Source organism: Mustelus asterias, chromosome 3 (assembly GCF_964213995.1).
Source record: "Mustelus asterias chromosome 3, sMusAst1.hap1.1, whole genome shotgun sequence".
NCBI classification, from domain to species: Eukaryota; Metazoa; Chordata; class Chondrichthyes; order Carcharhiniformes; family Triakidae; genus Mustelus; species Mustelus asterias.
In genome coordinates this window covers 95012715-95029104 of record NC_135803.1, presented here as the reverse complement: position 1 = coordinate 95029104, position 16390 = coordinate 95012715, and the positions used below count along the sequence as shown (strand labels likewise).

Below are 16390 nucleotides of genomic sequence, written 5' to 3'. Positions count from 1 at the left end.
AGGAGGGTGGGGGGGGGCCGTGGGGAGCGTGTGGTGCGAGGATGAGTCAGGGGAGTGTTTGGGGCGGGAAGGGTGGCACTAGTGCGGGCAGTGGCCGGTGGAATTTCGCGGGGGGCATTAAGTTGCCAGTGGAGCTGTGGGATGGGGAGGCACCAGTGTAGTTGGGGTGTGAAATGGCCAGTGGAGTTGAGGGGGCTAGAGCAGCCAGTGGAGTTCACAGGGAAGGGGCCAGTGGTTGCTTGGGGGGTAGAAGGGACCAGTGGCTTTGCGGGGAGAGGTGATTTTGCAGTCACGCTTGTGTGGGTGTGATAGTACTGAGTGAGCATTGGCCTGATATGGTGTGGCTTCTCCTGGAGAGAAGTACCAGAGAATCCATACAGTGCAGACGAGGGCCATCTGGCCCATTGACTGAACTAACTGCCCCCGTAACCCTGTGCATTTACCATGGCTAATCCACCTAACCTACACATCTTTCAACTCGGAGGAAACCAGAGGAAACCCACACAGACATTGGCTGCTCAGTCAAGTCAATGAAACTAATTTTCTGATTACAACCATTGTGGTTTTTTTTAGTGACCTGCAAAAGGTACTAATTTATACACTGGCATGCTCATTGTTTTTACTGAAATTCATTGGTGGTGGGGTGGGGAGGGGGGGACCCTCAATAGCTACGTGCTGTTAAGTGATATGGCACACAGGATGAGGCATCTGCCATGTGTGTCCTCTTGATGTGGTTGTGATTGAAATGAAAGCCTTTTATCTGACTTTCTGATATTGTTTTACACAGAGCTCTGAATTCAGGGTAAACCCCATTGTGCAGAAGGGAGACTTAACAGCCAACTACTTTCCAATGCCTTTTGTTAGCAGGAGAGTTGAAATGTGGAAAGCCCCACCATGTGTTGTTGGAAATAGGCCAATTGGTAGATGAGTGCCAGGTGACAAATTGCACTTCAGTCCCAGGTTGTTTAGTTTTGGTCAGCACAGAGCTTCAGGCAAGTTTAAATGAAATATAGCAACATATAAAGTGAAAGGGGGTTGCTGGTAATTGGAGCTGCACTTTGAGCAGCACCACAATGCCAGTCTGTGTCTCTAGCAGTGTGGTCTTTTGTTTTGATCAAGGGCTAATGGGGAACAGCCTGTTGCTTGTTGAACCATCTAATGAATGGAGAGTTACCTGTGAGCTGTGCTCTTGTTTATTTCCAACAGACACTGGCAGTGATATGTTCTGTGTGTATGGACCATGACGTGTGTTAGCTTTAGCTTGACAGAAATTACAAATATCGCTGATGAGATTAGCTTACTGCAACACGGTGGCGCTGGCAATAAGATGCAGTGGCTAAGCTCTCCCAGCATCTGTGATGTTTAGAAGCCCTTGCTGTACCATATGTCTGGTTCATCCCACACAAAGATAATCCCCATTGCACCCAAATCCCTTCTCCAAGCAGCATACAAAGTGAGTAGCTGAGCCTTTTGAGAAGAACAATTTCAGGATTTTATTTCCCAGGTTTTGTTGCATTTGCTGATCTCTGATGAAGTGGTGGTAGGATCAAGAGGGGGTATAACTCAGTGGTAGAGCATTTAACTGCAGATCAAGAGGTCCTTGGTTCAAATCCAAGTTCCCCATTTTGATTAGAGTCCCTTAGAGTCCTGGGATGCGTAGGTTAGAGGGATTAGCGGGTAAAATGTGTGGGGGTAGGGCCTGGGTGGGATTGTGGTCGGTGCAGACTCGATGGGCCGAATGGCCTCCTTCTGCACTGTAGGGTTTCTATGTTTCTTTCTATGTTTCTAAGGCTACAACACCGACAGTGAGTTGTTTAACGCCCACTTGGAAATCCATCCATCAGAAACATGAAGGCTCTGATAGACCTCAAGTGGGAGCATAGATGGTGCTAACAGAGTATTCGATTGTGGGAGCATCACAGCCATCAGCCCCTGTTCTCTCACATACAGGCACTTTCAGCAGCAATCAGGAGCTAAACAAAGGTTGATGTTCTTAGATTAGACCTAACCCACACATCTTTGGACTGTGGGAGGAAACCGGAGCAACCGGAGGAAACCCACGCAGACACGAGGAGAATGTGCAAACTCCACACAGACAGTGACCCGAGCCGGGAATCGAACCCGGGACCCTGGAGTTGTGAAGCAGCAGTGCTAACCACTGTGCTACCGTGCCGCCCCCTTCACGTTGAAATAGTTTTGCTCTGCTGTGCAATGAGATTAGCCTTCTAATGAAAGCGGTGACAGTTTGAATCTAATTGCACAAGGAGGCAGTGGGGCCTGACTGCATTAACAAATTCAGAATTGGATAAATAACTGCAAAAAACATTTGCTGCAGGGATATGGGAGGTGTTGTATGATATTTTTTTTTCTCCCCCCTGTCATGGCTGGCCAAACTGACTACAGCAAACTTTTCTGCTCCTGTACATTTGGACATGCGCACCTGACAGTGACAAACATCTGTGTGGTGGCTTTACTTGGCTAACTGAGAGCTTCCTGTGTTCTGAAGGTGCTGTGATCAGCAGTAGCATTGATTTTTTTAAAATTATAGGTTTCCAGCTGGTACCTATACCTGCATGTACCCCGATCATGCACTCAATTCCTTGCAGTGTATTTGAAACCAAAGTCTGTATTTTTCAACTGGTCTTCCCTCCACAGATTAGTTGGAACAAGGAATTACTGACATCTGCCACTATCGTCTAATTTATACAGTACAGGTAAATGGTGTAGGGATGTGAATGGTAACTTATTTCAGTATTTGGGGGAGGGTGGGGTGGTGCAATCAGTGAGAATTCCTTATGCAAGTTATGTTAACTCTGAATGTCACTGAGGAGTTTGTCTCCAAGCAGGCAGAGCAACTTATGACAGCTACCACAATGATATCCGGTTTGCAATGTTGAAGTTGATAAGAAAGCACTGCATGTACAAACAAAACAGAAGTCCATTTAATCTTTAACCAGCAGGGTGATTGCTGGAATCTCCATATGATGAGTTATACGCCCCTGAACCTCAATGCCCCAAAATTGGGGCAATTATCACAGCCAAACTCTGCACGAACTTGGACACGTCATCACAACAACAACTTGTATTTGTAAACAATTCTCAATATTAAAAAAGATCTCAAGGTGTTTCAGAGATGTCTTAAAAAGACATTAAGATAAAAAAGATGTAAGGAGAGGTGACCAAAAGTGCAGCTAAAGTGACTGAGATTGTTGTATATTGCACTAACACATCTCATAAATTCCCTACAAGAAGGCCATTTGGCCCATCAGGTCTGCACCGACTCTCCGAAGAGCATCTTACCCAGGCCCTCTTTCCCCCAACATATCCCTGTAACCCTGTGCATTTACCAAAAGCTAATCCACTTAACGTGCATATCTTTGGACTGTGGGAGCAAACCAGAACACCCGGAGGAAACTCACGCAGACATGGGGAGAACAGGCAAACTAAGTCACCTAAGGCCGGAGTTGAACTCGGACCCCTGGCGCTGAGACGCAGCAGTGCTAACCATTGTGCCACTGGGCTCAACTCCAGGCAGCCATTATTGAAATAACTTCATTATCCTTATCAGAGGGCTGTTTAACAAAATGCACAGCTCCTGCAATGTACCACACTCCCTTTCCATTAAAACAAATTGTACATTTTAACTTCCCGGAAAATAACATGACTAAACCAACATTCACAGTTGCTGAAATGTAACAGTTTGAGTTGCTTATTTGTTTTTGCTGTAATCACAACCATCACCAGGAATATCATTATTTGACAAATAATAATGAACAACTTATTTGGGTGGCACAGTGGTTAGCACTGCTGCCTCAGTGCCAGGGACCCGGGTTTGATTCTCGGCTTGGGTCACTGTCTGTGTGGAGTTTGCACATTCTCCCCGTGTCTGCGTGGGTTTCTTCCGGGTGCTCCGGTTTCCTCCCACAGTCCAAAGATGTGCAGGTTAGGTGGATTAGCCATCCTAAATTGTCCCTTAGTGTCAGGGGAACTAGTTAGGGTAAGTGCATGGGGTTATGGGATAGAGCCAGGAGTGGGATTGGCTGGTGCAGACTTGATGGGCTGAATGGCCTCCTTCTGCACTGTATGTATGATTCCATTTATTCTTTGTATGTACATTAATTAACGTTTCTGGCTTTTTCTTTCTGTCTGGGTATCTCCTTCCATTTCCATTAATCTGACTGCTCCCTCAATATTTCTGACTATCAGCCCTGAACTTTGACTGCCATATTTCCATTTGATGGTTGGGACTGTGACGCTCATTTGTCTTATTCAAAGACTCTGATCCACTTTACTGATGAATTCTGTAATATTGACGTACTTTCAGTCCCTTGTCTTTGGGCTAAAGGAGTTATTTGGATTATAGGAGGTTTCACATGCTCTACCTATGCCAGAAATCTTTTTTCAAGTGAATCATAGAATCATAGAAATCATAGAAACCCTACAGTGCAGAAGGAGGCCATTCGGCCCATCGAGTCTGCACCGACCACAATCCCACCCAGGCCCTACCCCCACGTATTTACCCGCTAATCCCTCTAACTACGCATCTCAGGGACAATTTTTAACCTGGCCAATCAACCTAACCCGCACATCTTTGGACTGTGGGAGGAAACCGGAGCACCCGGAGGAAACCCACGCAGACACGAGGAGAATGTGCAAACTCCACACAGACAGTGACCCGAGCCGGGAATCGAACCCGGGACCCTGGAGCTGTGAAGCAGCAGTGCTAACCACTGTACTACCGTGCCGCCCCGGGGAATGATATACATGAACTGATGGAGTCTTTCTCCAATCTTCTCTTATGTGCAAATCCACATAGTTTCTTTGCAACAACTCCAATCAATACTTCTCATTATCACCTTCGTTTTTAACCATAACATTTAGACCAGCACTGAACTCTCTTAAGTTTCATGTTTCATGACTTTTTTTTTCTTGCTTTTCTCTTACTTTTTTATTGACATCCTGGGAACACGTTTAAACAGTAATTCAAGGAGAGCAACCTGTTGTAGACTGTGGGGTTATTCTGTAAGGGAACAAAATTCACTAGCCTGTATCAAAGAGTAACATAGAAATTACAGCCTCACTTGTTCCAGCAAATGCTCCTGCAGAGAACTCTCTCAATCTGTATATTACTTTCTGTTACACTATTCAATGGAGTAATTTGGAGGTATTAGTTTGTTTGATTCCATTCTTACTCAGAAATATTTCAAACTCTTCTAAAAAGAAGAGTTGGGAAGTATATTTAAAGGACAGTTTGTTCTTTAAATATACATCCTATTTTAAAACAACTATCTTTCTATTTTAAAATAAGTTATGTGCTTAGCTTCAGCAACACTTTTTTATACTCCAATTATTCCATTCTTACACTCTAATTACATTTTAACAAGCTAGCATACAGAATGTTTTCTTGTATTGCCTTGAATGTTGCCTTTCCCATTACTGTCTCTACAACCAGAGGGAACAATCTATTATTATTGGTGAACTCAGTTGCCTGTTTCTGAACTGGAACTTTCTATGATGCCATTGCTTCATCTTAAATCTTCAGAATTATGAAGAGTGTAATCAGGAGCCCCCTTAATCTTCACAGTCAAATAAATCCTCTTCTCTCAAGTCTTTCTTCATAAGTATAATCTTCATCCTTGGCAGTATTCTATACTGTACCTTTTTCATTGTTTTATATCCATTCTAAAATGCATTGCTCAAAACAATACTCCATAGGTGGCCCCAGGTTTTGGCCTAAATTTAACTTTAGCTCCTTGCTATGAAAGCAAAATACTGTGGTATGTCAAGAGGAGGAGCTGGTATTCAGAGAGTGAATTGTGAGTGTGGGCTCTTGGTTCTGCATTCGGCCAGATGAAAGAATCAGGGCCAGAACTCTAATTAGATGTTTAAAATATTGTATAATAAGCTCCAAATTGTAGCATTTTTAAAAAGGGGTTTTCCTGACCTAAAAGCAACTCAGATCCTTTTATACTGGGGTCATGTGTAATATTTCTATTGTCAGTTCTCATGGTGTGACTAATTGTTGTGTAATTGACAGGAATCCCAGTGTAAATCTACCAAATTCTAGCTGTCTGGATGAAATATTACATGAGAACAAAAAGGACTTCTAATTCATATAACAATTTGCACTTATAGTGCCTTTAACATGGTTGATTGTCCCAAGGTGCTTCACAGCAATTTAAATCAGACAAAGTTTGCTAGAAGGTTCAAAGTATATCATGACCTAGGCTTGGAGCAGTTAGGCCTGGGGTAGGCGATGGGATCCAAGGTGCTAGTAACTGGGCCTGGAGAGAGGTAACAAAGGTGTAGGTGCCAGGCTCCACCAACCAAATCAACCTGACCAATGAGCAATACAAACACAAACTATTTATTATAGATTAGAGAAGGTTAATTAAGGCAGTGCTGTAAGCCTATAATATATGTATACAGTTCTGGAAGGCATCGGTATGCTATTCAGGAGGCTTGTGGAGATGCCAATCTAGAATTAAAGAGAAAGTGGCAATCTGGATACAAATTGACAACTCAAGTGGTAGTGCTGATTGGATGTTTTTCAAATTGAGAGATGGTTATGCGTGGTGCTCACCAAGGGTTGTCAGTTTTCATAAGTGATCGAGACATCAGTTTAGGAAACAAATGGCATTATAAAGTTTGCAGGGGATACAAAACTTGTCAAAGTAGTAGATCATGATGAGGATAGTTATAGGCTTCGAATGAGCTGCTAACCTGGTGAAGTTATAACAGGACTTCATAAAATCCCTACAGTGCAGAAGGAGGCCATTTGGCCCATTTGAGTCTACACCAAGTCTCCGACAGAGCATCTAACCCAGGCCACTCCAGCACTATCCCTGCAACCCCACTAATCCCCCTAACCTGCACAACTTGGGACACTAAGGGGCAATTTAGCATGGCCAATCCACCTAACTTGTATATCTTTAGACTGTGGGAGGAAACTAGAGCACCTGGAAGAAACCCAAGTAGACACGAGGAGAATGTGCAAACTCCACGCAGTCACCCAAGGCTTGTGTACATGCACACTAAAAGGTGGAAGCAGCAAAAGTACACAAAGCCCAGTCATCCTTGAAAATGGTAGCACCCTTCAGCTGCTGCATCCATGTGGTGTAAATATACCCAGAGAGCTCTTAGGAAGTGAATTCCAGAATGTTGACCTAATGACAAAGGAACAGTGATATATTTCAAAGTGAGGATGGTGTGTGGCTTGGAAGGGAACCTGTTGGTCTTCCCATGTGCCTGTCTTTTAGATGGTAGCAGTTGTGGGTTTGATAGGTGCCATTGAAGGAGTCTAGGGGAGTTGCTACAGTGCATCTTGTAGATAGTATACACTGTGTGCCAGTGTTGGGGGGAGTGAATGTTTGAAGTTTCATTCAGGAAGGCACTGAATACATTGAGAGATGTCATCAGGAAAATAGAGGCGAAGTCGAGGTTTCGGAGAATGTACAAACCTCAACAACCCATCTCATCTCAAACAATTCAACTCACCTTTGATGTCCTTCCAAGAACCACCAGCCTCGCATGTGGCAGAGTCTGCAGATAGTTATTAAACTTGGGAGATATCTCAGAATCCATTGAACCTGCGTGGTAGCATTCCTACCTCTGGGCCAGAAACTCCAGGTTCAAGTTAATGACGACGGAAGGTGTTCGTGATGGAGTAGACAGGATGATCATCGGCTTGTAATTCCTTTTGATGTACCAGGTGGCAAGGTTTTCCTTGATGGAGAATTCTAGAACCAGGGAACATAGATTCAAGATAAGTAGCAGTAGGTGTAGAGTGGACATGTGGAAGAACATTTTTATGCAAAGGATGGTGGGTGTTTGGAATTTTCTATCTGAGTTGATGGTGGAGGCAGATACCCTAAACTCTTTTAAAAAGTACCTGGATCTGCACCTTAAGTGCTGTAAGCTACAAGGTTATGGGCCACATACAGGAAGGTGGGATTAGAAAGGGCACCTAGGTGTCCTCAGGCTGGCATGGACAAGATAGGCCGAATGGCCTCCTGTGCTGTAACCATTTCATGGGAAGAGCAAGTGAGTTTGCTGGGCCGCCCAACTGCAGAAAGCAACAGCAAATCACTGCTATATTTTGCCAAGCATAATCATGGACCAATTCAATGGAAGTCCATGGTTATCATGCCTTTTAGGGCATGATGCATCAAGGAGGAGGAGGAATGTGGTGTTTGGCACTGGGTTTCAGACATCTATATCAGTGAAGGGATCAGGCTTGGATTAGACAGTTCTTCAGGGGAGAGGAAGAAGTTCCCTGGACTTCCAAATTTCAGAGTTCTGGTAAATTTGGTGTTTCTAATTGGTACTTGAATACGTGTGTGTCAGGGTTTTGATTAACTCTAGCAACATATTTTGCTGTTTAGCTAATGTTGGCAAATTGCCTGTTCTATGATCATGACTGATCTGTACCTCAACCCACTTCTCGTCCATGTCTCTTGTTATGCTGGCCTAACAAAAATACATTGATAAAAGTCTTTTGAACTTCAATTATTCCAGCATACAAAGCCTTTTGATGAGAAATTTATGAATGAAAAAAATACTTCCTGAATTCACGCATTGCCCTTGTTTTGGACTTGTACTCCATAGGAGGTAGTTTCCATGTATCTATCCTAACAAATCTTTGTTTCTCTGCCCTACATTTGTGGGAATGCAAACCAAAGTACACTCATTTCATTCTATTGATGCCTAACGGTGGGTCCCTCATTAAATTTAGCTGAGTGAAGTTGAGAGGTTTGAAATGTCATGCTTCTCCTCTGATGCTCTTAATTCATCCACTTAAGCTGCTTCACCAGTACTTCATTCCATTATTACGCATCCCTCTCCAGGCACAACTCGAGTTTGGAACAATAAGTCTACCAATTGCTGCTTTCAGTTCGTGTGGATACAATATGAAAATTTCACAGGCGTGGTATTACTCTTTGAAATCCCAGTGGCAGTACTATTTATAAATTCTAACCTTAGCACTGCAGAAGTAAATCCCCTTTACATCTCCTGTTGTGAAGTGTATGACCGTAATCTAACGTTAGTGGGGAAATTGAGAGCAGAATGAAGGCAGTGTTTACTTGATTCTATGATGATAATTCCCTGCTTTAGGTTGATGCACCTTTTTGTGAGGCATCTTATTCTAAAGGTGTTTTGTTTTTTTTTTCATTTATTCGTGGGACATAGGTGTTGCTGGCTGGCCAGCATTTCTTGCCCATCCCTAGTTGCCCTTGGAGGACAGTTGAGCTCCAGTGGTTCTGGAGTTACATATAGGCCAGGTAAGGATGGCAGATTTCCTTCCCTAAAGGACATTAGTGAACCAGATGGGTTTTTATGACAATCGACAATGGTCATCAGTAGATTCTTAATTCCAGATATTTTTTATTGAATTCAAATTCCACCATCTGCTTTGGCAGGATTCGGACAAAGACCCCCACAACATTAGCTGAGTTTCTGGATTATACCAGATAATACCACTAGGCCATTGCCTCCCTCCATTTAAATTCCACTTGATTTGATTTATTATTGTCACATGTATTAACATACCGTGAAAAGTATTGTTTTTTGCGCACCATACAGACGAAACATACCGTTTGTAGAGAAGGAAACGAGAGAGTGCAGAATGTAGTATTACAGTCATAGCTAGGGTGTAGAGAAATATCAACTTATTGCAAGGTAAATCCATTCAAAAGTCGTGACAGCAGCAGGGAAGAAGCTGTTCTTGAGTCGGTGACCTCAGACGTTTGTATCTTTTTCCCGACGGAAGAAGGTGGAAGAGAGAATGTCCGGGGTGCATGGGGTCCTTAATTATGCTGGCTGCTTTGCCAAGGCAGCGGGAATTGTAGACAGAGTCAATGGATGTTTTCCTTGGTGAAAGAGAATATAACTAAGCTATGAGTGATATCGCAGTATGATAAGCGGGGTATTAGACCAGTTCATGTGCACAATTATGTTTCTGTAATTTAGAGTTATTCATGGTAAACTCTTATCTCAAATTGAAATTTGCTGAAACTGTTAGCACGGCAATGTTCTTTTGTGCTGCATTGAACACTCGCACATTTATCCATATAAAATTTTGTCTACTTGAACTGTGGAAACACCCAGCAAAGCAAATATGACTCTTGTCTTACCCAGTCACAGCTGTATTTTGAGTTGTGTTACACCAGCACAGTGATCTTCAAACATAATTGTATCAGGAACAGCATGAAAACATTGCTCTACTTTTGAGAAACATAATGAGGACTTTAAGATGTACCATGGTAAGTTGTAGCGTGCTGGGAAGAAGAGGTGCCTTTTAATCTGTAGTACCCCGTGCAAGTACCTCGCCTCAGTGTAAAATGTTCTCTCTAGGCACGACACAAGTGTGGAAGAACACAATCTGTAATTGTACTATGTCAGTGAGTAGATAGTCCACACACACCGCACAATGCTTATTCCTCGTGACATTGCTGCTATTTATAGTTCACATTGAACTCTTTCTCATTTCCATATCTATGAAGTTAATAGAAATCCCATTTAATAATTCCATTGTAACATTACTGCAAATTAGTGTTTCTGAAGTAACTTCTTTACCCTGAGAATGATTGGAATGCAGACAAGTGGTAGCTGAGGCAAAAAGCATAGATACATTTAAAGGGAAGCTAAAGAATTGCATTAGGGATAAAGAAATAGAGGACTATACTGGCGATCAAGATTGACTGGGCATGTGAGCCTTAGCTTCCACAGCTCTTTAATAAATAGAAGTCATTACATTAGATTTATCCTTTGTTAAATGTTGCAAAAAAAATCGCTTTTTTTGAATAGGGTACTCGTAAGGGAAGGCCAGTACTGAGACACAAATGCTTATATAGAACGAAAGAACTTGTGTTTATACAGTACATTTCCCACAAGTACATTCCAAAAAGCATCACATTTAACTAATTACTTTGCAAGTATGGTTGCTGTTATAATGTAGGGAGAAATGGCAGCCAGTTTGAGCACAATATAATCCCCCATGTGGTAATGAGAAAAGTGGCCAGTTAATCTCCTTTGATATTGATTGATGGATCAATGCCCTGTTCTTATTTGAATATAGCCATAGAGGTTTTTTGCCATCACCTGTGCAGGTTCGTCTGACATCTTGTCTGAGAGACGATGCAGCAGCACTGGAGTGTCAGTCTGAATTATGTCCTCAAGTCCTGAAGTGGAAGTTGAACCCACAGTCTTCTGAACTCAGAGGGGAGCATCAGTTCCAGTCACTTGATCATTTGGTGGCGCCTTTGGAGTGCCAAGTCTTGTTACTCAGGTAATCAGATACTTGGAATTTTATCTTATTGACTGTCCTTCATCCACGCACGATAGGACACTCTGCTTGGTTTTTTTATTTAATCTTAAACTGGGCTTCAATCCCATATCCTCTCCATCATCAAGACCTGCCTGCTTCCATCTCTGTAACATTGCTCATCTTCAACCAGTCTCAACTCATCTGATGTTATCATCTCTCGTTCAACAAACATTTCCTATATATACAATTATTCCAATGCACTCCTGGTCAATCTTGCACCTTGCTCCTCCACAAACTTGTTCGTCCAAAATTGCTTGTAACCTAATTCACACCACATCCCATTCATCCACTGCCCTTGTGCTTACTGATATCCTGTCTGGCAATTTCTCGATTTGAAAGCTCTTATCCTTGTGTCCCTCCGTGGCCTTAGCACTCTTTATTTCCTACAGTCCTTCAAGAGCTCTATACTTTTACAGTTCTGGCATCTTGCGTGCCTGATTTTCATCACTCCTCCACTCGTCTTCAGTTGCCAAGGCCTGAACTCAAATTGCCTCCGTAAGGGGAAGGTTCCCTTTTTTCTCCAGCTCTTTTTGATTCTTTAAGCTGTTTCTTTGACCATGCTTTTGGTCATTTGTCATGATACCTCCTCATTTGGCTGATGTCAACCTTTTGTCAAATAATGATCCTGAGAAACATCTTGGGGTGGTTTTAGTATGTTAGAGGCTCTGTATAATTGCAAATTCTTGCTGTAATAGCAGAATTGTCAATGCAGTTTTAGTAAAGTGTGCGTTGTGTAATCCTCATGGTGTGTTCAGCTAAGTTACAAAAATACAATTCTCTTCACCTTTAGTGTGAGTGGATGGTACATGGACAAATCATAGAAACCCTACAGTGCAGAAAGAGGCCATTCGGCCCATCGAGTCTGCACTGGCCACAATCCCACCCAGGCCCTACCTATTTTATCCCTACATATTTTACCCGCTAATCCCTCTAACATACGCATCTCAGGACACTAAGGGGCAATTTTTAGCATGGCCAATCAACCTAACCCGGACATCTTTGTGGGGAGTAATTTGAAACAATGAATTAAGAGCATTGCAAAACAATTAAATGAATCTATAATGTGTGTGGATGATTGGGTCTGATGATTACATCTTTCAAATTTGATTTTAGAAAATGTTGTACAAGTTGAAGACTGCGCATCATGTGGTGTATACCATGAGGGGGAATCTCAAGTGTTTGCAACTTTATTCCAAGCTTCCAGAATAAAATATCTGCCTTGTTGTTATATTTTTATTTGTGTCCGGTTGACCTCTCAAAAGTGCACGACCTGAAATATTCATTTATGCAGTTTCTCCTTTACTGTACAATGACGACGACTTGCAATATGAAAGAGAGGAGGGAGCAAGAAAGCTTGGTTTGATCCGTAACCCACAGCCAGATAGGCTCAAGTGTCTGTAACTAAGTGTTTGCTGAGCGCCACCGGCAAAGAAGGGTGAGCAGCAAACCATGCCAAAGATATTTTACAATGCAGCGCTCTCTTAGCAACTTGCTGGAGCTGGAGGGTTAACTCAGCATTGACTGTCACTGACTCCAAGTAATGAGTAGCACAAAAAAGCCCTCTGACCATAACAGTTTCTCCCTCATTGCTGTTATTTTTGGTCTGGTCTGCTAAAGTGCAATAAATCCACTTTGGTGTTTAAACTGACTTTGACCAGATGGGATTAACATAGACTGGGGGAAGAGAAGAAACATTTAAATGATCAACCTGCTACTGACTGAGATCACTCTGGTTGTGAGACAGTCACGGGTGAATTTTGACCCTCGGTTCGAGTGATGTGGCCTTGGATACTAAGCTTGTGCAACTCATCCGTCAGTGGGAATCCCAAAGCTTTTGCACCGTCTTTCTGGTATTATGTTAGTACAACACTGTCAGAATAAAAGGTGCAATATTTTGTGTAGGTTCCAATCCCAAATCGGCTGGAATTAAAATTCAATCTCAAAGATAAGTATTTTATAAGGAATGGACTAGGGAGGGAGAGAGTGGTGATCTAGTGTACCTAACAATTTATTGTCTCTTTCTCTGCCCTCTCACCAGGCTCAACAATGGCTTCTGTTCCTGCAAATGTTGATTCCAAAGCTGAGCTCACTTCATTACTGGAGCAATGGGAGAGGGAGAACAACAATGGGCAGAATGTTGTCCCTGTCTTGACCAAGTAAGCAGTTAGGAATGTAGAGGTTGGAAATTCAGACTCAAGACAAAACATTAGTGTATCTTGGGATTTATGGCATTCTGAATGAAAAATTGGATGCTGAGGATGGTAAGATGTGATGAACTGGGAGTGGTTGGGGGTAAAATGTACATTGGGAATGGGGAAGAGAGGAGTCAAGCCTGCGTTTGAGAGACAGTAGCTGGACAATTTTATTTTCCATTCATGTGAATGTCGCTGGCAAGGTCAGCATTTGCCACTACAGTATTGTAGATGTCACACAATGGGTGATGATATATTGATGCGTATCGTGATGTAACAGTAACATCAGCACTCGTGGGCTAGGAACTCTAAGGAATATGAAATAGTCTGCATGCAACAGAGGTATACTGAACGTGTAGCTTAGTATATATAATGTAAATAAATTAGTTTTGTGGCACAGTGGTTAGCACTGCTGCCTCAGCACCAGGGACCCGGGTTCGATTCCTGACTTGGGTGACTGTCTGTGTGGAACATAAGAACATAAGAAATAGGAGCAGGAGTAGGCCATCTAGCCCCTCGAGCCTGCCCCGCCATTCAATAAGATCATGGCTGATCTGACGTGGATCAGTACCACTTACCCGCCTGATCCCCATAACCCTTAATTCCCTTACCGATCAGGAATCCATCCATCCGCGCTTTAAACATATTCAGCGAGGTAGCCTCCACCACCTCAGTGGGCAGAGAATTCCAGAGATTCACCACCCTCTGGGAGAAGAAGTTCCTCCTCAACTCTGTCTTAAACCGACCCCCCTTTATTTTGAGGCTGTGTCCTCTAGTTTTAACTTCCTTACTAAGTGGAAAGAATCTCTCCGCCTCCACCCTATCCAGCCCCCGCATTATCTTATAAGTCTCCATAAGATCCCCCCTCATCCTTCTAAACTCCAACGAGTACAAACCCAATCTCCTCAGCCTCTCCTCATAATCCAAACCCCTCATCTCCGGTATCAACCTGGTGAACCTTCTCTGCACTCCCTCCAATGCCAATATATCCTTCCTCATATAAGGGGACCAATACTGCACACAGTATTCCAGCTGCGGCCTCACCAATGCCCTGTACAGGTGCATCAAGACATCCCTGCTTTTATATTCTATCCCCTTCGCAATATAGGCCAACATCCCATTTGCCTTCTTGATCACCTGTTGTACCTGCAGACTGGGCTTTTGCGTCTCATGCACAAGGACCCCCAGGTCCCTTTGCACGGTAGCATGTTTTAATTTGTTTCCATTGAGATAGTAATCCCATTTGTTATTATTTCCTCCAAAGTGTATAACCTCGCATTTCTCAACGTTATACTCCATTTGCCATATCCTCGCCCACTCACTCAGCCTGTCCAAATCTCTCTGCAGATCTTCTCCGTCCTCCACACGATTCACTTTTCCACTTATCTTTGTGTCGTCTGCAAACTTCGTTACCCTACACTCCGTCCCCTCCTCCAGATCATCTATATAAATGGTAAACAGTTGCGGCCCGAGTACCGATCCCTGCGGCACGCCACTAGTTACCTTCCTCCAACCGGAAAAACACCCATTTATTCCGACTCTTTGCTTCCTGTCGGATAGCCAGTCCCCAATCCACTTTAACACACTACCCCCAACTCCGTGTGCCCTAATCTTCTTCAGTAGCCTTTTATGGGGCACCTTATCAAACGCCTTTTGGAAATCCAAAAACACCGCATCCACCGGTTCTCCTCCATCAACCGCCCTAGTCACATCTTCATAAAAATCCAACATGTTCGTCAAGCACGACTTTCCCCTCATGAATCCATGCTGCGTTTGATTGATCGAACCATTTCTATCCAGATGCCCTGCTATCTCCTCTTTAATAATGGATTCCAGCATTTTCCCTACTACAGACGTTAAGCTGACCGGCCTTTTGTCTCCTTCCTTTTTTAAACAGCGGCGTAACATTAGCCGTTTTCCAATCAACCGGCACTACCCCAGAATGCAACGAGTTTTGATAAATAATCACTAACGCATCCACTATTACCTCTGACATTTCTTTCAATACTCTGGGATGCATTCCATCCGGACCCGGGGACTTATCCACCTTCAGTCCCATTAGTCTACCCAGCACTGCCTCTCTGGTAACATTAATTGTATTAAGTATTTCTCCTGCTGCCAACCCTCTATCGTTAATATTTGGCAAACTATTTGTGTCCTCCACCGTGAAGACCGACACAAAAAACTTATTTAAAGACTCAGCCATATCCTCATTTCCCACTATTAACTCCCCCCTCTCGTCCTCCAAGGGTCCAACATTCACTCTAGCCACTCTATTCCTTTTTATATATTTATAAAAACTTTTACTATCATTTTTTATATTAATTGCTAGCCTAGCTTCATAGTCTATCCTTCCTTTCTTTATCGCTTTCTTAGTCTCTCTTTGTTGTTTCTTAAATTTTTCCCAATCACTTGTTTCTCCACTATTTTTGGCCACTCTGTACGCAGCTGTTTTTATTTTAATACTCTCCTTTATTTCCTTCGTTATCCACGGCTGGTTCTCCCTTTTCTTACAATCCTTGTTTTTTGCTGGAATATATTTTTGCTGAGAACTGAAAAGGATCTCCTTAAAAATCCTCCACTGTTCCTCAGCTATCCTACCTGCCAGCCTGCTCTCCCAGTCTACCTTAGCCAATTCATCCCTCATCCTATCATATTTCCCTCTGTTCAAACAGAGGACACTGGTTTGGGACCAAACTTTCTCCTCTTCCATCTGAATCAGAAATTCGACCATATTGTGGTCACTAGACCCAAGAGGGTCCTTCACAATAAGATCCTTAATTCTACCTACCTCGTTACACAATACCAGATCCAAAATAGCTCGTTCCCTCGTCGGTTCCGTAACATGCTGTTCAAGGAAACTATCCCGACA

The 16390-nt window shown here is 43.0% G+C and overlaps 1 protein-coding gene across 4 annotated transcripts in view; it reads left to right on the top strand.

Moving 5' to 3' along the window:
• Window positions 1-16390, top strand: part of dcaf1 (ddb1 and cul4 associated factor 1) — a 102455-nt gene that overhangs the window by 3180 nt on the left and 82885 nt on the right. For 2 of the 4 annotated variants that reach the window (XM_078209366.1, XM_078209367.1), the window contains exon 2: window positions 13365-13482. In XM_078209366.1, coding sequence (XP_078065492.1) covers window positions 13373-13482 — 110 coding nt within the window. In that variant the 5' untranslated portion in view covers window positions 13365-13372. Of the gene's footprint in view, window positions 1-11108; window positions 11288-12741; window positions 12762-13364; window positions 13483-16390 lie in introns of those variants that run through there. The other 2 variants (XM_078209365.1, XM_078209368.1) reach the window with 2 other exon arrangements.